General features: G+C 37.7%; 3 protein-coding genes across 3 annotated transcripts; all 3 read right to left on the reverse strand.

Moving 5' to 3' along the window:
* Nucleotides 5,838-8,534, reverse strand: LOC109838281. Its single transcript, XM_020406737.1, has 6 exons — nt 8,304-8,534; nt 8,084-8,222; nt 7,765-8,006; nt 6,701-7,677; nt 6,260-6,609; nt 5,838-6,178 (listed from the first exon to the last, which is right to left on the reverse strand). Exons 1-6 carry the CDS (start codon nt 8,532-8,534, stop codon nt 5,838-5,840), a joined length of 2,280 nt encoding a protein of 759 aa, XP_020262326.1.
* LOC109836788 lies at nt 11,302-14,477 on the reverse strand. Its single transcript, XM_020404796.1, has 3 exons — nt 14,090-14,477; nt 13,950-14,003; nt 11,302-11,772 (listed from the first exon to the last, which is right to left on the reverse strand). Exons 1-3 carry the CDS (start codon nt 14,387-14,389, stop codon nt 11,539-11,541), a joined length of 588 nt encoding a protein of 195 aa, XP_020260385.1. The 5' UTR covers nt 14,390-14,477; the 3' UTR covers nt 11,302-11,538.
* LOC109836789 (sorting nexin 1-like) lies at nt 15,042-25,601 on the reverse strand. Its single transcript, XM_020404797.1, is given in 12 exon segments — nt 15,042-15,476; nt 15,572-15,632; nt 17,608-17,687; nt 18,561-18,629; nt 18,745-18,878; nt 18,976-19,135; nt 21,068-21,142; nt 22,988-23,121; nt 23,483-23,618; nt 24,816-24,900; nt 24,902-24,966; nt 25,062-25,601. Coding segments are annotated over 12 exon segments (1,221 nt in total). The 5' UTR covers nt 25,074-25,601; the 3' UTR covers nt 15,042-15,266.

Genomic DNA, 26,325 nt, shown 5'->3' on the forward strand with positions numbered 1-26,325 from the left:
AAGAGCGATGCGTGGGTCATTGACTCTGACGCATCTTTCCATGCAACCTCACAACAAAAGCTGTTTTCATCGTTCGTGAAGAAGGACTTGGGGACAGTCTATCTTGGTGACGATCAACCTTGTAATGTTTTCGGGAAGAGAAATTGTACCCTCAAGATGGAGGGCGGGACCACCTTGACGCTGAACGACGTTCGGCATGTACCAGATCTCAGACGAAATCTTATATTAGTCGGACAACTAACTGACTTTGGTTACAGAGTATCCTTCAAACAGGAAAGCTGGAAGGTGTCCAAGGGTGCCCTGGTTGTAGCACACGACAAACGCGAGGGGTCTCTCTACATCGCCAATGAGAAGATCGACCGCTTGCTTATCGCAGGACAAGCATCATCATCATCCGCTGACTGTATGACTTGGCATCGGCGACTTAGCCACATGAGCGAGAAGGGGATGCAGATTATGGCCACGGGAAAGAGACTTCCGGGTCTGAGCAAGATCAATCTGACTTTCTGTGAGGACTGCACCTAGGCAAACAAAAGAATGTGAGCTTTAACAAGATCGGATCGGCTCCAAAACTGTAAAAATTAGAGTTGGTGCATACTGACGTGTGGGGACCTGCGCAAGTCCCATTTATTGGCAACTCTCTTTATTTTATCACTTTTATTGATGATGCTACTAGAAAACTATTGATGTTCTTCTTGAAGCACAAGTCAGATGTTTTATCATCTTCAAGAAGTGGCTTGCCTGTGTAGAGAACGAAACAAGCAATAAGCTGAAGTGTCTGAAGTCTGATAATGGAGACGAGTATTATAGCTAGGAGTTTGAGAACTTCTGCTCGTCCCATGAGATTAGGCGACTGAAGACTGTTCTAGGCACACCTCAGCACAACGGAGTGGCGGAGTGTATGAATCACATTATCTTGGAGCGCGCCAGAAGTATGAGGATCTACTCCGGATTGCCCAAGAGTTTTTGGGCCGATGCTGTGAATACTACTGCATATTTGATCAACCACGGGCTATCCGCGGCTCTCAGTTATGGGATACTTAAAGAGGCTTGGACCGGAAAAAAGCTGAAGCTAGAGCACGTACGAGTACTTGGTTGTGACGCCTACGTCATGACCAATCCTACAGATCGGTCAAAGCTTGATCCAAAGTCAAAGAAGCTCTCTTTCATCGGCTATGCATATTTGATCAACCACGGGCTATCCGCGGCTCTCAGTTATGGGATACTTAAAGAGGCTTGGACCGGAAAAAAGCTGAAGCTAGAGCACGTACGAGTACTTGGTTGTGACGCCTACGTCATGACCAATCCTACAGATCGGTCAAAGCTTGATCCAAAGTCAAAGAAGCTCTCTTTCATCGGCTATGGAGGAGATGAGTATGTGTACCGTTTTTGGATCACGATGAGCGCAATGTGGTGTGCAGTCGTGACGTCGTGTTCCATGAGGATGCGGTGTACAAGACCAAAGAGGTGAGTGAGAGTCAACTATCTCCCCCACTTTTTTCAGATATTGCTAACAGTAAGGACGACTGTGGGATACCAGTCAGCATAGAAGACAGAGACCAAGAGAACATGTCGGATGCACAACAACATGATCTAACAGAGCTGCCAATCGCAGTTCACAAAGCTCAAAGAAATCCGAGGGTGCCATAAAGGTACATTTTCATTATGAATTATCTTCTCCTGACTAACAATTGTGAGTCAGAGAGCTATGAGGAGGTACAGCAGACCGGCAAAGCTCGGGGTGAGTGGGAGTCTGTCATGGAGGAAAAAATAAAATCCTTGACGAAGAATGAGACTTGGGAGCTCGTAAAGCTTCTAAGAGGGCGAAAAGCGCTTCAAAATTGGTGGATTTATCAGGTCAAGGATGAAGCCGATAGACGGAGACGCTATAAGACGAGTCTTGTAGTGAAGGGCTATGAGCAGAAAGCAGAGATAGACTATTCTCATATTTTTGCTCCCGTCATCAAGTTGACCACGATCCAAATTGTGTTGAGCATTGTGGTAGTTCGAGATCTTCATCTAGAGCAGATGGATGTGAAGACGACATTCCTTCGTGGAGATTTAGAGGAAGAGATTTATATGCATCAACCAGTGGGCTTCGATGAACGAGACATGAAGGGCCTCGTGTGTCGCCTGCGTAAGAGCTTGTATGACTTGAAGCAAACTCCGCGATAGTGGTACATGAAGTTTGAGAACTTTATGGAGGAGAACAGTTTTCTCAAATGCTACACAGACCACTAATGTTTCATCAAGAGGTATGACAAATCCTATGTGATACTCTTGATTTATGTTGATGACATGTTGATTGTTGGGCCCGACTTGGCCCGCAGTGAGGAACTCAAGGGGCGTCTCTCCGAGTGCTTCGAGATGAATGATCTGGGTCCAGCAAACCAGATTCTTGAGATAAGGATCATCAGAGACAGATCAACACAGAGGCTGATGTTGTCTTAAAAGGCCTATATTGAGAAGATTCTTAAAAAGTTTGGCATGAAAAAAACTAAACCGATGGGCTCGTCGTTTGCAAGACATTTCAAGCTATCAAAAACCCAAGCACCAGAGACTGCTGAAGAACATGAGTTCATGATCAACATACCATACACATCTGCTGTCGGGAGTTTGATGTATGCGATGGTGTACACGAGGTCAGATATTGCACAAGGAGTGAGAGTTATGAGCCGCTTTATGAGCAATCCAGGGAAGCACCACTAGGGTGCGGTCAAGTAGCTTCTACGCTACTTGAGATGTTCGTCCGACCGTTGTCTTGAGTATAGAGGGACAAATATACAACTAGAGGGATTTTGTGATGCAGACTACGCCAGGGATATAGATTCAAGAAGGAGCACGAGCGACTATATTTTCATCTTGGGTGGTGGAGCGATAAGTTGGAGATCCAAGATATAAAAAATTATGGCTATGTCGACAACCGAAGCCGAGCACATATCTGCAGCAGCCAGCAGAGGCAACAAAGGAGTTGCTATGGTTAAAAGCTTTTCTTCTCAAGCTTGGGGTAAGCTTTGAGAAATACTTCATCCATTGCGACAGTCAGAGTACCATTTACTTGTCAGTGAACGACGCATTCTAGGCTTGGACCAAGCATGTTGACGTGAAGTATCGTGCCATACGGAGATGGCAAAGCATGAACAAGTTCAAGCTTGTGAAGATTGATACGAGATACAATCTAGCCGATATGTTGACCAAGCCAGTTTCGCTCGAGAAGGTGAGGCTGTGTGCAGCCTCATATGACCTCCGTTGAGAATGTTGAAGGTTGTGCAAGACGTCAAAGATACAAGACATTCGGATGATGCAACTAAGAATGGTGTGAAGATATGGTTGATACTCAATCAAATTTTCAAGTGGGAGATTATTGAAAAATTGGGCAGCCATCATATCTACAGTTACCCCCTACCCGCTATAGTAATCACCTACCTTAGACAAACAGGATTTTTACTGTAGCGCAAATGTAGCAAGCACTGTAGCAACAGTGCCCACCTACCACGAACTCGCCTATATATTGCTCTCCCTTGCGTTCAGTTTTAATCATCTCAGAAACAACTCCTCTTATAGAAGAGTGAGAGAAAGGAAAAATAAAGAGTTTTTCTTAATATCAAAGAGAGAGTTTGTGAGAATTCTTGGAATGTATCTTGTTCAAGAGAGGGTGTTCTCTTTGATCTAATTCTTTTGAAATATAAAAGAACTGGGTGTCGTCGTTGCACCGTGGAGTAGCTTCGGAAGAGTGAACCACGTTATATCTGTGAGTACTGTGATTAAATTTGTGTCTTTATTCTGTGATTCCAAAATCGTTTGGGTGTGTATTGCGTCTCCGTTCGAGGTGTTCTTGTTGACGTATACCCTAACAGTTTGTACATTTCTACTGCGTTTCTGAACATCTATTTTTTTTGGGGTGCCATTTTATGAGGCTGTTGAGAAGCTGAAACATTCTGCTGAAACTGGTACCATGTGAAAGTAAAAGAAAAAGAGAAGCTGAATCCTTTCATATAACTATTTGTCTTTATTATCTTTACTATGTAGAAGGTCCTTGATTTATTTTAAATTACCGCTTTCTTCATTTTTAAGTTTTCAACCAAGGCTTTATCAAACCCAATGCACCAATTGGCTAATACTTGTATCCTAGTATATATTAGTTAATGATGCATACATATATTTTTTTTCAAGGACTTGTGCAGTTGTTTTGTGAGGATCTCTGTTACCAGTCATTTTCGTAGTCGATATATTCCGCAAAAAAAAAAGCAAAGCAAAGCAAATCAGAGTAGTTAATGATGAATGAATAGAAGTGTTTCTTATTTTCTTAAGCACTTTATTTTGTTTAATTTAAAATTAGTTCAAATATTCTTACCCCTAGATAGCCCACGTTGCTGCAGAAGAAATACCTACAGGTAAAACAAAAAAGACCCAAACTCATGACACGGGATAGCTCTGCTAAAATTCATCTTTATGCTTAATTGTAGTTCAATGTTCAATAATATACGTAATACAAGATTAAGTGTAATACTATTAAGAAACAATAAATTAACGAAAATGCCCCATTTCCCAGTTTTCCATCATCATAATGATAACCGCTCGTGACACTGAGAATATTTCTACAAACCATTTCCAGTAGAATCACACATTAAAAGATGAATATGACAACAACTATACTAAGTAATAAAAACAATAAATCAATGAAAAAACTCCAATCTCCCAATAATCCAGAACCATCATGAGAACCATCCCATGATAACACGCCCTCCTTCCTACAGGTCGTCGCGTCTTTTTTCACTCCTTCCTCAGCCAATTTCATGTGAGATAAGAAGTGAGGAAAGACTTTTTCATAAGACTGCTCTCCAATGAGAAGATCAGAATGTCCAAAATCCCCCACTACAATCCTCTTGTGATGAAACTCAGGTTGATGCAGTCTCATGAACTTGTTAGCAAGTAGAGTTGTCTCTGGAGTCACTAGAAGGCTTCTACCCCCCGAAATGTACAACGTGGGGAGAGGCATTCTTTCTGGATGTATCAAGTACTTGTTCTTACCTTTAGAGTTCACAATAAAACCTGAGGTGCAAATGCTTCGTAGATGGCGGAAGCTTTGGCAGGCTCTGCTTGTTCAGCCACTGATGCATAGTGTTGCTAACATTCTCATGCCAGAATGTATTTCCGAAGATGCCTGAAAATATCTCACACACATTGCATGTGCACCGCTCGTTCCTTGGGATCAATTTGGCGATGAACTTTACAAGTTTGTGCCGTAGGCTGTCCTTTGAGGCGTATAATGACAACGTTCGCTTCTTTCCAAGAAGTGTCATAGTTATCTGTGTGTGTTAGGGGATGTTGTGTTAGAAACTGATATTGTTTGTTTCCTTAGTTTTCAACCTCTTATTTTAAGTTGTCTTCGGTAGTTACAGAAGTTGGTATCCAAAGATATTGTCGCTCTTCCTTATTTAGCTGAATTGTTGGTGTAATTATAAGGTAGAACTTTGCTTACTAAAAAGACAGGAAACTAGTAACCCTACTTAGTGAAATCTTATCTTGAGCAGCATTAACGTTTGATCCAATGAAGAGATAAAAAGGCTGGAATCATGAAATGTTGAAGGTGTTTCCTAGCAGAGATAGATGAATGTAAAGATTTAAGGTTACCGGGATGAGAGGAAGCCACATCTTGACTAAGGCAGAGGTGGTTAGCTTGAAATACATGGAGGAGTTGGTACAAGAGAGAGATGCTATGTGGTTTGCAGAAATGTGGCCTCCCAATAGAGCAATGTGGATTGCTAGGCCCCCGACACAATGTGCAATGACATGGATCTTAGTGTTTGGTCCATTCATCTCAAGAATTCGCATAATCACTGAACAAATAATGAGGGAATAAGGTCAAAAATCCTCTTCCAATGTAACTTCGGTATAAGTTCAAACGAAAGGTTCTGACCTGAGGGAATGTCGAACCTTCCAATATCTTCAATTGTGAAATTGTTTGAAGGGTGTGAAGGGTGAAGTCGCGATTGAAGCAGCCACGTCTCATGTCCTTCTTCTAATAACGTGCGAACCAAATCTCTTTCCTCAGTTGGTAGACAGTAACTCTCTGTTGAGTGTCCATTTAGTAAAAGAACTGGGTATCGAGTTTTTTCATTTTCAGAATTCATCGCATAGTGTTTCCATTGTTGGCAGCTGATTGTGCATCCATCTTCTGTTTATTCCATAAAACCAAATATTAGTTAAAGCAAACAATAGCCTTACGCTCTTTAGTAAGTACGCTTTGGCTAAGTACCCGTTTTTAGTTCATGAATTGTACTTCGCGGATAAGGAATTTCTGTGATATTTGGTAGCCCAACATCACATTTCATTTGCCGAGGTATCTGTAAGATGTAAGTTCTCCAAAGGCTTTGCAAAAGAGAGCATACAAATTCCCTTCTATGTCTCCCTTCCAGCTTCAAGAAACTCTTCAGGACTTCAAACAAAGATATGTGAAGTTCTCCTCTAAGAGTGAACAGCTCTCCAGTTGCCTCAGAATCATTTGCAGATAGCGTTCTGAAATTAGCATGCAAGGTTGTAGACTCGTGCAAAGCATACATTGCTAGTAAATAGGGATTCATTACCTTCTTCCCCTCGAAAATGTACCTGAATCATGTGAAAGCTCATCATGTTGACAAATTTAAAGCTTTTTAAATCAAGAAAAGTCGTATCAATTTTATTTTTGAGTTATATTTACCTTGACCCTGACGATGAAGCCAAAATTAGTCTATAGTGCATATACTGTGTATAGGGAGTTCTAATGTCTATTTTGCACATGTCAACCTTGCCATCTACAATATAGAGTTTATCCTTATTAACTGCTTGGAATACGACATATCCACCAACCCTCCCTCTCAGTAGTGATTGTGTCTCTTCATTGGAGTCATTCTGATCCAAGGAATTCATCTTTAGTACAAGATAAGCTGTGCATGGCATTCCACCAATAAAGCCTCTCATTGTTTCCTTCACCGTGACTTTTTCATGAGCTCCCATGGTGAGCTTCTCCTTAATGGAACATGAATCAGTAGATTCAATAGTTTTTTTGACGCATTTCAAATCTTGTATAATCTCATGTCGGGCTTTGTCGTTATCTCCCACAGTTTGAAGATGTTGGATTGTTCTTTTGAAGCTTAAAACATCTTGCACTAGATGCCTACTTACTTGCTCTGCCACTGTTGTAATTGTGAGACAAGGGTTTATGCCTATCGAACAAGGAATCAATGAAGCATCACATACATAGAGGCCTTTATGCACCATATCTTGGTCACCATTCGGATGGAAAACTTGTCCTTTTGGATTACAAACCCCATTTGATGGATCTGATGCTGCATTGCACCCGCCTAAGAGATGAACAGTTGTGCTTCGATATCTAGACATAAATAGAATCCCTCCTAATTTCTTAGTGAGATTCTGAAGTGCTTGGATTTTTTTTGGGAGAAGAGGATCATGAGGAGGAGTGACACATATCTTTTCTGTTTCTTCATCCAATGTAATTATTCCATTGCATGCATCATAACCCATTGCATTAAGAACCACTGCTTCGCTAGCTTTAAAACCCATCGCATGCTTCAATTTGTCGATCAATCCATGTAAGAAGCAGAAACCATTAGGCCATCCATAGGTCGTTATTCCTTTAAACAACAAATAGGGGTATGATCTTGGAACCACTCCACTCTGCATGTTAAATCATCAATATAGAGTTTAATAAGCACAAATCGATGCATAGAAATAGAATTTCGGTGACAATCTGAAGATTTCTACCTGGATTGTGAAGCCCGAGGAAGAAGTAAATGACGAAGAAATTGCTGGCCCTGGCCTGTGCTGAAATGGGATTCCTAAAAACTGCTTTTTAGTAAGTCCATAACCATTCAAAGGTGCTTGGCTTCCAGCAACATAAGCTACGTTGTTTCCGTTGCAACTTAATCCAAGTCCAACTCTCTCAGAGAGATTGAGTCCTCTCCTTTTAGACTGAAACAGTATCTCACTTGTCCCTAAAACTCCAGCTGAATGACAATAACCATATTTTATTAGTCTCATCTCATAATATTGAACAAATGAACAATACTAACTCCTCTCTTACCCGAAAGAACTACAAAATCTGCAGTTATATATTCTAGATCATCAAAGTATACTCTCCACCTTCGTCTTTGTTCAGAATTTGTATCTGAGTTTTCTGAGATGTAAAGTACTTTACGTTCAGTTTTCACCACACACCCATCCTATCAAAGAAACATATCACATAAGAAGTGTGAAAAGCCAGTAAATAACTGACATGGTTCAAATTAAGAAGAATCTTGTACCTGAACTGCTGAAGCTAAGTAATTCTTGTCTGTAGAATTCTTTGCATTATAGGGGCATCCTGACAAACAATTTCCACATGCAAGGCAACTACCTGTCTGTTGCGATCCTTGGCCAAAATTGATGCTAAGTTTTATAGGATCAGGTCTGCAGTCTTCAATCTCTTCTTCTGCTATTTGTTTCATTACCCGAGCATTGGGAAAATCAACAGGAATACTTTGTGCACCCAACATTGAGGAAGCGAATTGTTCATATAATCCCCAATCCTTGTTCCATTCCTTTGGCCATCGAGGATCCCTTTTCACTCTTGCTGGAGTTGGTACAATTACCCCTGCGTTTACGAGAGAACCTCCACCAAGACCGCAAGCCACAACGGCTAGCGAGTCGCCTTGGCGTTTACGAGAGAACCTCCACCAAGACCGCAAGCCACAACGGCTAGCGAGTCGCCTTGATCATGAACCTACAATCCATATGATCCCATTAGACTTTTCTTTTGAGCATATACAAGGAGATAATATTCCTTTACTTTTTTTTTTCTGCGAATTCTATTACATATTGTGAAGTCTATCCACAAGAATTTTCTTAGAATCCCAAATTTTAGCAGTCTTCAATATACATCTAGTAGGAGCTGTGGTGCTATCTCATGTTTTTTTCAAAACCTATGTTCACTGTTTCTGATCTTTGTTTATGTTATCTGTTTCTACCGTAAGGCTTTGACTTCACTAAAATTTCCAAATCAAAAGTGAGAAGTCTACAGGAAGCTGAAACAAGAAATTTTTAGAGGTTACAAAGAAGAAACAAGAAACTTTTGGAGGTTACAGAAAAGAAACAAGAAACTGAAAGGAACATTCCAGAATTTCTTCGAAAGTTTAAACAGTAAAATAGCCCCTTGAGCTCTCAAGAAGCAACTTTGACATGTTCAAATCTGACCTAAATCTAACATGAAGTTTGTGGATTTTGATAGGCTTTCGCCAATTCAGGTCACGGTCAGATTAATCAGAGTACTAACAGCTTAAATGATGATCCACATTACAGAAATTCTTCAAGATTCTTGTGTTTAATGTTTTGAAAATGCTATTTCTATTCGATAGGGAGCCTAAAAGACACTCACATGAATCAAATGCCTATATGGCCGTTTAGGTTTCAACTACTATATAGAAAGTGTGTTGCTCCAGATGAAAATTACTTCCTTTGAGTGACTTTTTAGTTTTCTCTTATAATGTCTCTACAGATTCTTCCTTATTTTCTCTAGGTAAGCTTCTTATTCCTGACGAAACCTATTGACATATTTAAATCTACAGATTCTTTGAACTTGGGTCATGCCCAGAATCAAATAACAGGAGCTCAGTAGGACAAGGAGAACCGAGACAGACAAAGTAAAATAGAACCTAGAGTAAGTAGCCTATTGCTAGAGTATAAGATTATAACCCTCAATCATTACTATAATTTCAGAGTTTTAATGTATTGACAGTGACCTTTGACATTGTATCAAGGGCACTAGGTTCAATTCCCACTGCCCATAAACTTAAAAGCTTATTAAAAAAATAAATCTATACCGCTTCATTGATTCCAGGTTTCAGCCCATATTATAATCCTCTATTCTTACCACAACTTCAAAGTTTTGATGTAGTGGCAATGACCTTTGACACCTATCAATGGTAAAACCATTTGCATAGCAATCTGAGAGCTGTTATTTTGAGCCATGTTCAAACCTGAAATAATGCTTTCTTTGATCCCAACCCGAAACCCCACCTCCTAAACTCCATCCTCACCATCGAAACAAGACCCACGACATGCTTCGGGAAGTCATTTGCCTCCCAACGCCGTCCCTTCTCAATCAAACACACCTTTATCCCCGCCATCGCCATCCTACAAGCTGCCACCGATCCTCCGTAACCAGACCCCACCACCACCGCATCATAGCTCTCTTCAACCATGGTATTTCTTCTGTTTTTTTGGTTTTGTTGAGAAAGAGGAGCTCAATTTATGTATGTGACTCGCTCACTCTTGTTTGATGCATGAATGCAGATAAACTCCAAGGCCTTATTTATAGTGAAGGACAAAGGAGTTGCACGGAATCTATCGTTGAGTTGTAAGAGGACAAAGCATACAGTTGAAAGTGTAATTCACAAGAAGATGCAGTTTTGTTTTGTTTTGTTTTTTGACTCGTTTGTGTATTAAAGCATCATACTTGGTTTAAACAAATTGTATTGGAAAGCCCAGTGCTGGTGAGAGAGTGAATGCTCCGCGAGGATTTCCTTTGATTGACGCAGGGGAAAAAAATTACTAACTAAGGCTCCTGAAGGATTTCTTAGTTTGTTAGGGGAGAAAAAGAGACCAAGTCATTTGGGGAGTTTATTGTTTAGTTAAAACTAACATATAGATTATTTTATATGCCTCGTCTTCTTTGTACATCTCTACTGCGTTTTATGAGGCTGTTGAGAAGTTGAAACATTTTCTTCTGAATATAAAAGAAAAAAAGAAGTTGAATCGTTGATGAAATTATTCGCCTTTATTTTGTTATTACCTTTTTTTTGGCAGAAGCTTTAACTTTGTCTCTTTATCTTCACTGATTTTAAATCATGGTTAATTTCACAAAACACCCCTGAACTTTGGGGGATATTGCACATAACTCCCCACCCCCCGAACAATGGGGTGTTTCACAAAACCCCCTTGAACTTTAGCTTATCTCACTTAACCCTTCTGCTTATAATTTACAAATAACTAAAATGTTATTCACATGCATCAATCACACCGATAGAAGTTTCCTTCATCTTCAAAGTTCAAATTTCAATCCCATAGTAGTAATCCTTGGTAAATTTTACCACAACGTATGCACTTCCTATTTACCTAAAAGAATTATCATGTGAGAAGTAATGCAGCTCTGCATGTTAATTCCAAAATCATTTGTATGTTACATCTCTTTCAACATTATGAAGCATTCAAATATGCTCCAAATACTCTTGATGATGTTGTGTAGCCGAAAGGGGAATCACTTAGTTACTTATTGTAGAATATATTGCCTATGTTATGTTGAATACAAATCCTAACCTGTCCGCAACATAGAAAAACTCCAAACATGTACAAATTCATGCATAGAACCTAGACAATTAATATCCCTGTTGTTTCGCCCTTGAGGAGTTGTCAATTTGGCCTTGGCCTTATACTCTTACGGACAAAACTTAATTTTCAATTGGTCATACACAAAATAAAAAAGACAAAAATGCAGAATATATACTAAATCTTGGCAATTTCTGAAGATTTTTGAAGTGCTTGAAGAAGACTTCTCATGATTCTTGGTTCGCCAGGCGCTGCCTTATCTTTCAAAGGACCATTCCTTATGGCTCTGAAGAGCGGCCCTGCGAGATTATTTGCAGGAAAAACGAGGCAGTCGATATACACCAATACCGATGTTTTTCCATCTTCTACTGATATGAAACCTAGCCTGGCTCCTCCTTGTACTTTGTCTACCTGTTATTACGAAATTTGGAATTTTCAGAGATATAATTTGAATTAATCAAATAAACATGAATTCATATGTTTTATCCAGATATCTATAGTTTAGATGACCATGTGCTAGAACTTCTGACTATTGTCATTAGCATTCAAGTTCATATTAATTAACGATATGAAGTCAGATAATAAGCAATTAAGCATGAAGCTAAGTAAGAAAGGCTTCACAGGGCTTGATGATTATTTTCGAGACTGAAGCTGATATAATTGAATGATACATACATCTACAGTTAATTACTTTTGGGTCCTAGCAATTGCACTAGAATCCAAATTTGGTAGGGGAAAAAAAATGTAATACAAAATATTGATATTTCCAATACTACACAGATAAGAAGATAGACCCTCGTCACTTTAAAATGATGTAACTGTTTCTTTTGTGATCAATGAGAAGGATCTAGATCCAGCTTGTCCATATTGCTATACAAAGATAGAGCTAATTTAACCTTTAAAATGATGGATAAGTTTCTTCTTGTTTGAGAGCAAGAAGGACCTTCTTATGCCTGCACAAAAAGTTAAGGGAAAAAAAAAAAATTGGAAGAGAAACAAGAGAGAAGCTGATACGAGCTAAGAATTTGACCCTTTTTTTTACATTTGATTGCTAATAACAATTTAAGCTTGTATTGCTAAAAAATTGGAAGAGAAACAATTACTCATATGACGTACATCATTTTATTTCGACACTCAAAGCTAGTGCACTTGACTGAGTAAAGAGAAGGCAATGAGAAATTAATTACTATGCAATAGCTTTACCTACTATCTAAATGGGACAGCTAAATGCCCTCTAAATTTCATTGTCACTGCGTACAAACGTCAAACATAAAACACTGAGTCCAAGTCAGAAATGCTTCATTAAGATATTGACTATTTAGGATAAATTAGTTCAACAATGGAAGCTGAAATGTATATATAGGATCAATGCGTTTCATTAGACCTGGAGACGAAAATATGTTATAATAGCAACAAGCAGTCTGGCTGATTAAAACCTTAAAACAATGAAAAAGAATTTAAAATTTGATGGTAACTTTGAACTCAATTCAAACACAATGGTCCCTTGGGTGATCAAGGAGAGAGCCAGAGAGGTTAAGGCCATGACAGAATTTAGCAAACAATTGTTCTATGGGAGAACAGCTCTCAATCATAGAAGCTCCCTTCTTTGTTTTTTTAACCCTATTGTTAAATAATTACATTGACCATGCATCTTAGCTAACTTACGTTTCAAAATTAGGGGGTAATTACAAAAAAAAAAAAAAGTCGTCATCCTCGTTGTTGTCCAGACATGACAACGGAAACTGTTATCATCATCAAACAGGTTATAAACAAAACCTCATATATTAGTCATGCGTAACTTTGAATTTTTTTTATAGTCTCATGTTCTTGCAATAGTTGGAAGTCAAAATACATCAATCAAACATGACAGCAATTTTTACAATTTTATAGAGTAGAAAAATCTTATTTCGGTGCAAGTTTGGAACTAAGAACTATAGAGGTAGAGACAAATTTGAAACAAAATGGGAAATTTGGAGGAAACCAGTAATAATTCAACACTCTTATACAAAATAAATTAGAGTGAACTCTCATTCCCTATTACTTGATAATATTTAAATGGGACAAATTTTCAAAACAGACTTCTTTGCCAAAAAAAATCCCAAAAACCAACATGTTTCAAAGTTAATTTCAAAAACCAACCCAGTTAGGTTGGAACTGAGTCGGTTTTAAAAAAAAAAGTTCCCAAACTTCACGGGAGTTGAAGTCCCGTGAAGTTTTGTTACGTAAAAAACTTCACGGGACTTCAACTCCCGTGAAGTTTGAGAACTTTTTTTCAAAAAACCGACCCAGTTTCAGCCAACTGGGTCTGTTTTTGAAATTAAGTTTGAAACGGGTCTTTTTTTGAGATTAAGATTCAAAACATGTTGGTTTTGAAATTTTGTCCTATTTAAATGCCCATTTCATGTGTGAAAAAAAACTGTAGGACTCATGGATTACGGAGTACACAAAAAGAAAATAGCGTAAAATAGTGCAATATAAAAAATGATACCAAGCAATTAAAATGCTTTCACAAAGGGACTACCATGATCTTAGTTCTCTCGCATGCATGAAACTAATAAAAAAAAAAGCGAAAATTGTTATAAACTGACCTTTAGAGGGACTGGAAGCGGCAAATTGGCTCCTTGACACAAACTATTAGCCCACTGTCACAAACAGTACCACCAAAGTTTACATCCAATCTTCAGTACTAAAATACCCAACACTATCAAAATGCAATTTTAAGCCTTACCTGAAAGAGTAACGTCTCGAACCTTGCAATATCAGTGTTAGCAGCCAACTTCATGGTCCCTAAAGATACACCATCCTCGTCATCAGCCGGCACGATGCCGCCGCTGTTTGATGAAGCTTTGGGCTTCACGGATGGTGCACACCTGTGCCTGGAGATTGTGTGAGGCTTGTTTGATGATGGCGTTCTGTTGGAGATCAAGAGAGAGGCAATGGAGGGGTGATGAGACGGAGAAGAGGGTGAGAAGTTGGGTGTGGGTGTGTGGGTGCGTTGTAGGCGGAGGAGTTGATTGGCGATCGCCATTGGTGTTTCTTGGACGGTAGAGGGGAGGTTGGGGTGTTGTTGAGCCCGTGTGTGATATGGATAGAGTTCTGAGATAAACCACACGTTAGCCAAAGGGCAAATGGGACCATCATAGTTAACCCGCAAAGCTTATAAATGTCTTAAACCATGAAATTTTATTTGGAAAGAAAAATATTTAGAGGCAGAGTTCAGTTGTTTTATCCCCATGTAACATTTGTTTCGAAAAAGGACAGAAAATTGTGAATATTAGATCTCTCTTATTGACACAATTCCAACCCTCATAAATCAGCCACGGTTGAGGAAATCAGGGAAATTGAGGGTTTTCTCTGAGTAAGTAGATGCACAAGCAAAGCTCTGCAGGAAAATCAGATGCAAAAGAACCATTATTTATGAAATTAAGGTCCTATTTACAATAAAAAAACATCTTGATCCCACCGAAGAGTTCACAACTGCATAAATATTACATTCCTTTTATGAAAGAGCTCATTAAATAAGAAAATCAGTGTATCACACCTCATAGATTCAGAACACTACAAGAAAAATTCCAGGAGTACACCTATATAGTATCAAAGGAGGGGTAAAAAGAAAAAGGAAAGAAACGATAATATGAAAGCAAAGATTCCTTTCCATCTGGCAACCCTAGCACGAATCAAGAAGTCAATCTGCCGGTTTAGCAACTATCAATTGTTATGGTTAGAAGTATATCGATTCAATGTACTCAATTGATACATTTCAGGTTTATTTGAAACTAGCAACAAGTTAGTTACATGTATAAACCAGTAAAAATTCCCTCTACAGTGCAATAACTCCGTGAAGCTTTCTCCAATTGTTGAATATTAACAAAAAAAAATGTGCAGAATCCGTGTAACAACAAGTCTTATGAGGAAGGTGAACAAGTTTCAAGCTTTGGTAGAAGACTTCGCCATGCATTGGCTACATCCTTAAGCCTCTCTTGTCCCTTTGAGAACTCGTGGAAGGCAAGTCCCATGTCAGCGGTCTTTTGTTCTTGGAACCGAACTATTTCTTCACTCATCAACTTCACAATAGTTTCATATTTTTGGGTGGCCTCCACACTTTCCGACTTCAACTGTGTTATCACATTCACATGATATCAGCCAAAAAAGATGGTGAGGACTTACAATAGATGTAATGAAGCCTACCAAATAAATCTAATAGTCTCACCTCTTTGTATTCAATCTCTGCTTCTGCAGCCTTTTCAGATTGTATTAACATCAGCTTGTCACTGCAAAACCAACATTACATATGAATAGTCACCAAAATACTTCATATCTAAGTTGCATGAGATGGGTACGGGCTAGGGTGCAGGTATGGAACACAACAAATTTGTAAAATGTTAGGGTACAGGGACAGTTGAAACACGAGTTCAAATCATAGTTCCGAAGTAGATATGCAAAAGGCCCCTTGAAATCTCAGTTCTGAACTGAATATGGGTCGAAATGAACCTGACCCTTGTCCATCAAGTGTCACCAAGTGGATATGAAGTATGTAACAAATGTTTTAAATTAAATCACTTTTTTATAATTGAGCACTCATCTGAATAAATGTATGCATACGTTCAAGGAGCGTCCAAGAAGTGTCTGGCACAAGTATGGGTATGTCTTCATGAAAGAAGTACCCAGCAACATAGGCTCATATCAATTAAGATACCTAAGGGTCATAACAGGAAAACCAGGAATTTCGGTTACAGGAACTGAAAAAAATACAGGTGTTGGATTGTTGTCACTGGTGGACTTCCAATTACTGCTGCATATTTGTAACTCATGATTCTCAATTGAATTGCAGTTTACTTTCTAAATATGAGAAGGAAAAAAAATCTTCATGCGGAAGTATTATTTCTTTCTTGTACTGCAGTTCAAAGAGCACAAATCAGCTCAAGGAGTTATTGGCAGTGTGTGTGTATTATACATATAGTATACGGAGAAAACGGAAGGTTGACATCTATAAGAGAGAACTTCCTCATATAGGAGATATAGAACTCCAGTTTCCCCAGCATTATTTCATTATCCAAAGGTGATTATGATCTTCTTAGTATAAAACATAGACATACTAGAAGTCTTGTGATATAGACTTTGTTTCTCGATTTTCTAGTGCTCTTACTTGTTCTATTGCTGACAAGCCATTAACTTTGCAACCATCTGAGATGTTAAAAACTACTGAATTTTCATCCACGTGTTAAAAAACAAGAAAATTAACTGAGTGATTCAGAGGATGCACTGGAGATGATTGAATAGCGAATCTGTAACAAACATAGAAGGGAAGTTTCCTCCTATAAACCTTGATCATCCCTGTCCTCTATGTGAGGGAGAAATCGGCTATACACAGGGATATTGGATATAGCTGGTTCATTTAACTTTTGAAAAGACTTGCAGTCAAATCGCTCTCTTTGAATTTTCATATTTGGACATCCACTTTTATAATATAGTCCATTATACATCAATAAAGCTGAATATATGGTCAAATGGTATTGGTCCTTCATCAATCAAGCTGAATAGATGGCCAAATGATACGTTGCTTAAATCTACATTTAATGGCATATAAAATCTGGATCCCAAAAATGTAATTTTTAGTACCCAAAAAAAGAAAAGATGTAATTTTGATATAAGACGCGCACACGCGCGCGCGTGTGCGCGTATGTATGTATGTACACACACATATAATATGGGTCTAATGGTTGTGAGGTGGCGACTCGTTTAGCAAAATGAACTATCAAGAGAGAGTAAGTGGTGAGGTGGCGACTCGTTTAGCAAAATGAACTATCAAGAGAGAGTAAGTGGTGAGTCCCACAATTTTTGATGTGACAACTAGGGTGGGCCTCATCACATGTGTATCTCTTGGTAGCTTATTTTGCAAATTGCGCTTGGCGGCTCATTTAGCAAAATGAGCTACCAAGGGATGAAATGATGAGGTCCACACCTTTTGATGTGACAACTAAGGTGAGCCTCATCACATGTGCATCTCTTGGTAGCTCATTTTATAAAATGAGTCACCACTTCATACCCATTTTCCACACATACGTACGCACACGCGTGCCCGCGCACACACACACATATATATAGATTGTTCATAAAAGGCAATCAGTATAAACAAACTTTTATAAGATATCAAACACTTGTGTGCTTGTGCGGGTGTGGGTGCGCATGTATGCGTGTGTCATGTACATATCCATGTCAAATAAATGAGATCACTTTTAAACATACAAATTAATCTCCTTCAACTTGGTTGCTTCAACTAAATCGTACTGCTGTTTGAAAGCATTGGCTCTGTCCGCCATCGTGGCCTGTTATGAACATGAGAAAGAAAATAATTAGCATGCGATTCAACTTTCAAGGGAACACTTGATACTTGAAAAGAAACTTGAGAGAGGTACCAACAATTTCTGAGATTATGACTGCTTCATGAATCAATAATATCCACTACTTGTGAGATAGTTTAGATAGGTTTTACAGGACCAAAAACATGTAAATACAGCAACTGAGGTCTCCTTGGACAAGATTTCCAATTTTCACAACATTCTTACAGTGAATTTTGGTCTTTTCTAACCCACTGGTTTTGGATATAAACCAAAGAAAGCTTTCACAAATATGATCTAAAGACATGGAGCTCAACATCAAATAAAAAATGAGCAGAAGATTTTGATGGGATAAAGGCGTTCATATGCAGCCTACGTTAAAAAAAAAGGAAAAAGAAAAAAAGAAACATAAAAATTCATTTGCTGCTATGCGGATGAAAATTATGGTAGATAGCTTAGAAAGCAAATTGAGAATCTAATGATTTTACCAGTACTATGGAAAGGAAAGTAGAAGTTTACATGATTTAACATATATAGCTTAAGAAGCAAACTGAGAATCTAGTGATTTTACCAGAACTACGGGAAGGAAAGTAGAAGTTTACATGATTTAACAGTAAAGGGGAAAAAAGGAGTTGGAAGCTACTGACTTCCAAGTTTCACAATACAATCATGTGACCATTTCCCTTGGCCCCAAATTTCTAGCAAAAGATCAATTTCTGGGACAACTTAATTCTTGGATATTCTAAGTTCCAAGCTGAATTTAATCAATAAAAGTTTAATTTTCAGTAAAATAACATCCAAGCACCTGCAATTCACCTTTTTTTCCTACAAAGAGTTTAAAAGAAGATGGAGCAAAGTAACCTTGATAGACTGCACTGCTCGCACATAATCTTTTAAGGGTTCTTCAAAGTTCATTAGAAGGTCATGAGCCTGCATCAAGGACCAGTTCATGTTGTCAACGAGAAGCTTGTGTAATGGAGCCAAATCATGATTAATATTGCAAAAAGAACGAATATATAGCTTGAAGTACAGTATGTCCATTCACCTCCTTGTATAGCTTCAAAGATAACGATTCTGATTTTGAACCAAACTCAGAGATCACCTTCCCAAGAGAATTTCCGTCACTAGAGCCCAAAAGTTTGATTGCCTTACCAAAATCTGACAGCGACTGACCCAGCTCTGACAAAACGATTACACAACAGTGGACAGGCTTTTACAATTATCCAGTCAACAATAACTAAGAGGAACAGAAAACAAATATAAAGGTGACCCTTACCCCTATGTCTCTTTACAAGGCGAAATGCCTGTTTCTGTGCCTCTGACAAGTGAATTTCAAGCTCAAAAATATAGTTCTTTAGCTTCTCATATTCAGGATTTGACTCCTCAATAGGCTTTTCCTTTCCCAAAACAACATCACTAACCTTAGACTGCACATCCTATAGAATTAAACCATGTAAATGACTGTTCAACTCCATTCTAGTGGACACAGATTTCTGTTAGTAACAAAATTTACTAAACATTAAAAGAACCAAAAATAGAGAAATAGGCTAAACCTCCAATGAAGAGACTAGTCTCCGAAACTCCTAAACCAAGCAAATGTCAAAATTTAAGTGCACTCATATTCTTTGCTGATATTATTTCATTCTCTAATCTGATTCATTCTGTTAGTATGTTAAAATTGAATAAGATGGCTATAAACTACTTAATTTAATATATTACTATGAAATATAAAATGAGTTTGACAAGGAACAGGTAGGTTTCAAACTTAGACCCTATCACTTGGAAAATACATATTTCGATACTTAATTAGAAGACCCTGGATGCTGAACATGATTTAAATCCTTTAAAATGCCTGTAAACAAAAAAAAGTCCAAATGCTATTCTGATTCTTTCATGGGCATCACATGGAATAAAGATGGATAATTTCTAATAGCGAGTTGGTTGGATCTAAGGCTGTATTTTACTTAAGAGGACAAACTGGTCTCTGATATCAAATTTTGAGATCATAAATACATATATAGCTAAACATTGTTATATTAAGTAAGTGGCTCGGGTTTCAAGTTTTGAGGCCCCATCGCTCATCTAGGGCGGAAAAACATTGTTATAATAATATTATTAACAGGATACATTCTGGCCTTTAGGCAAATAATGCTATGGGATTCTGGCATTCGCGAAATCTTGCCCGGAGACTCTGGCATGGAATGAAAGCATCATTCAAGTATCCAGCCTTCAGCAAATTAACTTCTGAGATTGTGGCCTTTGTGGTATTCATCTTGAAAGATTCTGGTGCTTTTTGGCATCTGATCTTCATGGATTCAAGCCCCTTACATGTATTCATGTAGTGAGATATTTTGCAAATTGGAGTTTTTGAAATCATAGTGACATATTTGTGGTACTATGCTTTGCATAGTTATTACTATAAAACGTTTCTTTAACATAAATATTGGGACGCCTACAAATTAAATTTTGTTAAATGAAGAATTATCATTTAGTTTGTAAAATTGTTTTGCCTTGATTTCTGAATCTAATGAGTGTGTATGTGAAGACACTAGCTAAGTTGTCCACCCTGTTCATTTTTTTCCTGAGATCCTCAGGTTACATTTTGTTTCAGTACTGGTGAGGAATACAAAGGGTATCTTCAGCAGTTATTGAGAATTAGATTGAGTAAAATATCAGAAATATGATTTATTTAATACAGTTTTTGGTTTATAATGAGAAAATTATGTATATGCAGGTGGATAATAGGATAAAGGAAATGAGTTGGAGGTAGAACCAGTAATTTATGAGTAATTATGCTATTTGGTTAAGGATTGATTTAAGGGTTAATTGCGGATAGGCCCCTGATTAAGGGTTAATTGCGGATAGGCCCCTGTAGTATCGCCCAATTGTTAATAGACCCTATGTAGCAGATAGACCTCCTGTACTATTTGTCCAAGGATAGACACCCTCAGTGAACTTTTTCTTGACTCTTTTAACAGTAAAAAAAATTAGCAATTGGGGGTCTATCCAAACCAATAGAACCGCAAGGCGTCTATCCGCCTATACAAAACATTTTTTATTTGTTTAAGAGAAAAAAAATTCACTCAGGGGGGGTCTATCCGCACAATTAGAACTTCAGGGAGTCCATCCACAACTGGATGATATTATAGGGGGTATATTTGCACTTTACCCTTGATTTAACGATTACAAGATACTGGCAAATTATAATTGTCAAGAGCTAAGTGACGGGTCAGTAACTCAATTACTGTCTAAACTGTTAATATAGGACCAACAGTATATGTCTAATCTTTGGTTGGAAGTTTTAGCATTGTAACAAGAATACGAGGTATCATAGAATAATTTTTTTTGTTATCACAGTCATGCTATACCTTAAATATTTGCATAAAATCTGAATGTTTTTTCTTGAACAGTCCAGCTTCTTGAGATCGTGCTCTTTCCATTGTCTGCAAACAGGGCCACAGCAATCTCAAGTCAGCACATTCTTCTAAGGAAAGATTCTTAAAAGTTAAAAGTATGGAATTATATTTTAACTTTAATACAATTTCATTCCTTCAATAAACCATAATAAATGCAGCACATCACTTGTAAAGGCTTGGTGTGAATTGTGGAAATTCATTTACAGGGCAACAGGGAACTGCATTTTTTGAGTGAAATGCTCATGAATTTGAGATGGAATATTGAATAAAGGAAAAACAACTGTCATATTGCTTCAACAACCAAATACAGCCTAAGCCTCTTCACTGGATAAGTTCTTGACATTGTATGGTAGCGAGCATAGGTATTAGAGGTTATGCCCAGGGGTGAGGGGTGACCAGAAAAGCCTGCGGCCCAGGCCCAACCCTGTTTTTTCGGGGCCCGGAAAAAGCCCGGAAAATAGGGCCTGGATCCCAGCTGGTTACCTGGTGCCCGGCACGGTCCGGGATGCAGGGGTTCTAAGTGCATATATACATATTTAATTTAAGAATATAGTTAAAATTGGTGATTTTGAGATTCGAAATATGGCTAACTCTATGGGAGATTTAAAGCCCACCAAATAGCCAAACTAATTTTATGTTATATTTGATGTGGTTTTTGTTATTATAGTATATTTATAATTTATATATTGTGTATTTGTATATGTACTTATTAGTATATTGTATATAAGTATATATACACACACACCCTCTAAGTATATATATACTTGTATATACTTATTAGTATATTGTATATAATTATATGTTGTATATAAGTATATATAATATAGTTATAAGTATTGTTATATATAATTATATTATATCTAAGTATATATACGTAATATCATATAAGTATATAAGTCTACTTATATAAATATAATATAAGTATATAAAAAATACATAAATAACTATGTAATATGTATATATAAATTAGTATATTTATATGTTTATATACTTATAAGTGTATACTTTAAGTATATACATAAATACCATATAAATATATAAGTATACATATGTATAACTATATACATATAAGTATATAAGTGTTAATATATAAACTTGATACTTATATTATATAGTTATAAATATATTTACATATAAGGTACAAGTATATACTCAATAATTATATACTTCTTATAGTGTATGTATATGTGTGTGTGTGTGTGTCTGAATATGTGATACTTGTATATTGAATATATAATTATACTTATAAACTTATATGCAAGTATATACTTTATACTTATAAGTTAAATATTTTTTGCAAAAGTTCTTAGCGGTTTTTTACAAAAAATTACAACAATTAAGAAAAATTTAATCCAACAATTTATAAAAAATCTAATTCATATTGATTTTTTTGTTACAAAACACAATGTTTAATTCAAAAAAAAAAAGGGGGCCGGCCAGGGCTTTGAACTCAGACACCCCTAGCTATGTCATGAACGGCAGTGAATCACACAGAATAACTACATATTCTTGCTTCAATACTGACAAAATTTCTAAAAAGGATATCTACGTTATAGAACCAAAGAAGAGCACATGCTACTGGATCCCCGTAATAAAGACTAACTGATGTGCCCCCTGAAATAGTTTCATGCATTACAAATAACATGCAAGAAGATGATTCTAAACAAGATCGTATCATAGGCAGAAATAAACCAAAAAAAGAAGGGAGTGCCAGAAAATAACTTGCATAATGAAATAAGTGATCCACGAATCTCATCTTGAAAGATCATTTTCAAGAAATCAGATATGATAAATAGTACAAATATTTCAACAAATATACATAGCGCAGGCATAACAAAATCATTATAAAGACTACTGATCATGAATTTTTACCTCTTCATCTTCCTGTAAAAAGATCCTTAAATCCTCACTTTGCTTAAGTTCAGGGTGAGAAGCTATTCGATTTACAAATATGTCCAGTGCCTGACGTCTCATTTCAATAAATTCTGCACTGAATCTGAACTTCTCTGAAATGCATGCAGATGATATGAGCATGTTAACAATAAAGATTGGATTCAACACACTGTAATAATGTCATAGGACTAGGAGAGCAGATTGCATTAGTCACAAGGGATTGCAAGACAATAAATAAAGGCTTCATATACAAATTCCTGAATATAGTTTGATCAGCCAAAATTCCTAATATGCACACAATCATTAAAAACCCAGGAGGTGTAAATATATGAACAATATTTAGGTAAACTACTAGTACCAAATCCAACTGAGTTTCATTATTTAACAACGGGAAAAGAAGCTTTCACATAAAATGGCTTTTGTAATGGTGTAACTTATCTATAGTGCTTTCACATAGAATGGTCTATAACTTACCTACAGCGCTCTTCTCAGGTAGAGGAGGAATGAAGATTCCTTTGTATTTTTCAGCAAGCCTGTCGTGCAACCAAACAAAGTCACTGTAACGGCGAATAACAATCTTTTCTTGCCCTTGATATTCAGGTAAATTTGTCTGGAGAGATAACATTGAGAAAAATAATAAATAAACATAAAACTTGTGGCAGTATGTGCAATATGAGAAAAAAGAATATGGAAGTAACTGGAGATAACTTTCAACCAAAACTGTAGGAGTGGTATTGTTGGATTCAAATTATAATGAGAGAGAAATATGATCAAGACCAGAATAAAGAAAATTATGTGCCCTAGTCCTATGTAGTGTAAGGCAACAACTGAACAAGTTTTCTCTGGAAAAACGGAAGGGAATCAGTAGAATCCCACCATCACGCTCTCAACTACGGTACAATTTTAAACCTCTAGCAGCAAAAGTAGCAAGATAAAAATGAACTTTCAATCTGACAGTTCAGATCAGGCAGTAACGACCAACGTCGTATGATCTCCTAATCAGCAGAAAATCTCGAATCTACAGAAAGCCAACATGCTAGAAAACCTATTGTATACTTCATATGGCCATGGGGCTCTTATCGCTCACCTAAGTTAGCGATCAACTTTCAATGATTTAATTGGATGAGCTGAACCATTTCAAAAAATACCAGAAGCACAAAGCATTAATAGGTATATAGCTAGGGAAGTATGAAGTGTGCCTTTAAAAAAAACAAACAAAAACAAAAAAAATCTGAACTCATCCAAAAGAAAACATAATCTCTTGAGAAAAGTTTTGTTTCAGACATTCTATCCAAGTGATATCACCAAATAGAGCCAATATATGCAAGCGTGCTTCTTTGTTTTCAAAAGATGACATTAACTATGGCTAAAATACTAAAGAAAAAAAAAATCAATGCCGTTATCCTTCAACCCTACTCATTTTTAGTCCTGAAACGCTCAAGTTTTATGTGACTTCATTCCACTCTACGGACACATAGCTATCCACAGACCCTCGCCAATTATCACTTATTGCATAATTTCACCAATATTTCATAACTCATCGCCAAATTTCTACAGTTCTCCGAAAGATGTCCTTATTTTCACAATGTAGCTTCTTAAACCAAACCATAAATGCACGAAATCTGGGGGGAAATCAACATCATAAACCCTAAAAGAACCGAAATACAAAATTCCCCAACAATTAATACAAAAAAAAACATCTGGATCACCCAAATTGGCATTAAAACATGCAGCCAATCTAACTAGTTAAAAAATAGACTAAAAATGAAAGCATACATCGCGAATTGGGGCCAGGGTACAAAATTACCTTGCTGATGACGCGATACGAGGTGTAGGCTTGAACTCCATTCCCTAACTTCACCGGGTCGGTGACCGTAACCGATAGAAACGGCAGACGGAGATCTAGGGCTCTGAGAAGAAGAAGAAGAAGAAGAAGAAGAAGCCGACGTACTCGGCTCCTCCGAAAAATCACAGAAGCCAATCAAAATTACATATCAGCCCCTTGAACAGAAATTCAAGGTCGAAAGACAACAGAGGTCTTGCTGTAATTTACCGTAGAGATCATGGCGCCTTTATTGTTCCGACGGCGAGCAGCGAGCGGCGGAGGAGGAGGGGGGAGAGGGGGCGTCGATGGAGGCGAGAGAAGTGAAGAACGGGCGAGTAGTTTGCTTTCCAGAGATCTTCAGTACTCGATTCCAGTAGCCTCGGTATTTTCACTGACAACTACGCCGCCCTTGATTTCACCATCTCAATGGATGTGGGTCCCCATCTACTAAGTGTAGGAGACCGTCAAAAAAGTTACTCGGGTAGCGTGTACTAAACGCGTGCGGGTCCCACACGTCATTAGCAGTACAATGTTCGCGCTAAACAACTTCGGAAGCGCAAACTTTTTTCGCTCAGCCCGCCATGGACTCGGTCCGTCATCAGAAACTCTCAAACTCCGACCACTTCATCTCATCCTCATCCGTAATCCAACACAATCCCATTCTAAACCCTAACTCGAGCAAATCCTCGTCTATCCAGGATTCCGAGACTCGAAGCCCTAAATTTCTCGAGAGGAAGCTTTTGATGTTGCCGGCGTCGAACCCCACATCAGTACCTTGGCGAGAGTGATGACGGTGATCTCATTAAATTTACTGTGTTGATTTTGGTTTCTTTGATTCTCTTTGGCGAGATTTATTATGCTGTAGGGTCGACACACGGATGACTTAGCCTAGGCCGCCATGGGTCACATCCTGGTCCAACCTATAATATACGTGAGTTACGAGCTAGGCTGGGTTCAGCTCCAGACTCGTGACCAGAGAAATAGGTCTGACATACCTTAACCTAGTTAGCCATCGACTCGACTCAACCCGACACGAAATTTTAATTATTAATTTTTAGTTTTTAGTTAATATTTTTTACCTCATGTATTTGCAATTTAAATTTAAACTAAAGGAAAATTATTAACTTCTTGTGGACGTAGGTATTCATTCGAAGTTTGAACTTTGCATATTTTTGTGTTTGCGATGGTTTTCTGTGTAATGTTTATCTTTATACAATGTATGTGTATATATATACCATTTTAAATAAAGAGAAAAAATAATTTAAATATAATTTAATAAATACTAATATGAAGTTAATATAGTTTAAAAATGAAAAATAAGAAAAAGGCTAAAAAAACACGAGCCGACTCACGACCCATGGGTCATGAACTGGGCTCACCCTGACCCGCCCCTAAGTGGGTCGTGGGCCAGGCAGGGTCTAGTCCTAGATCCGAGATCAAATAAATAAGCTAGGCTTACTCTGACCCGGACAGACTCGGGTCAGGCCCGACC

Source organism: Asparagus officinalis, chromosome 4 (assembly GCF_001876935.1).
Source record: "Asparagus officinalis chromosome 4, Aspof.V1, whole genome shotgun sequence".
In the NCBI taxonomy this organism is placed as follows: domain Eukaryota; kingdom Viridiplantae; phylum Streptophyta; class Magnoliopsida; order Asparagales; family Asparagaceae; genus Asparagus; species Asparagus officinalis.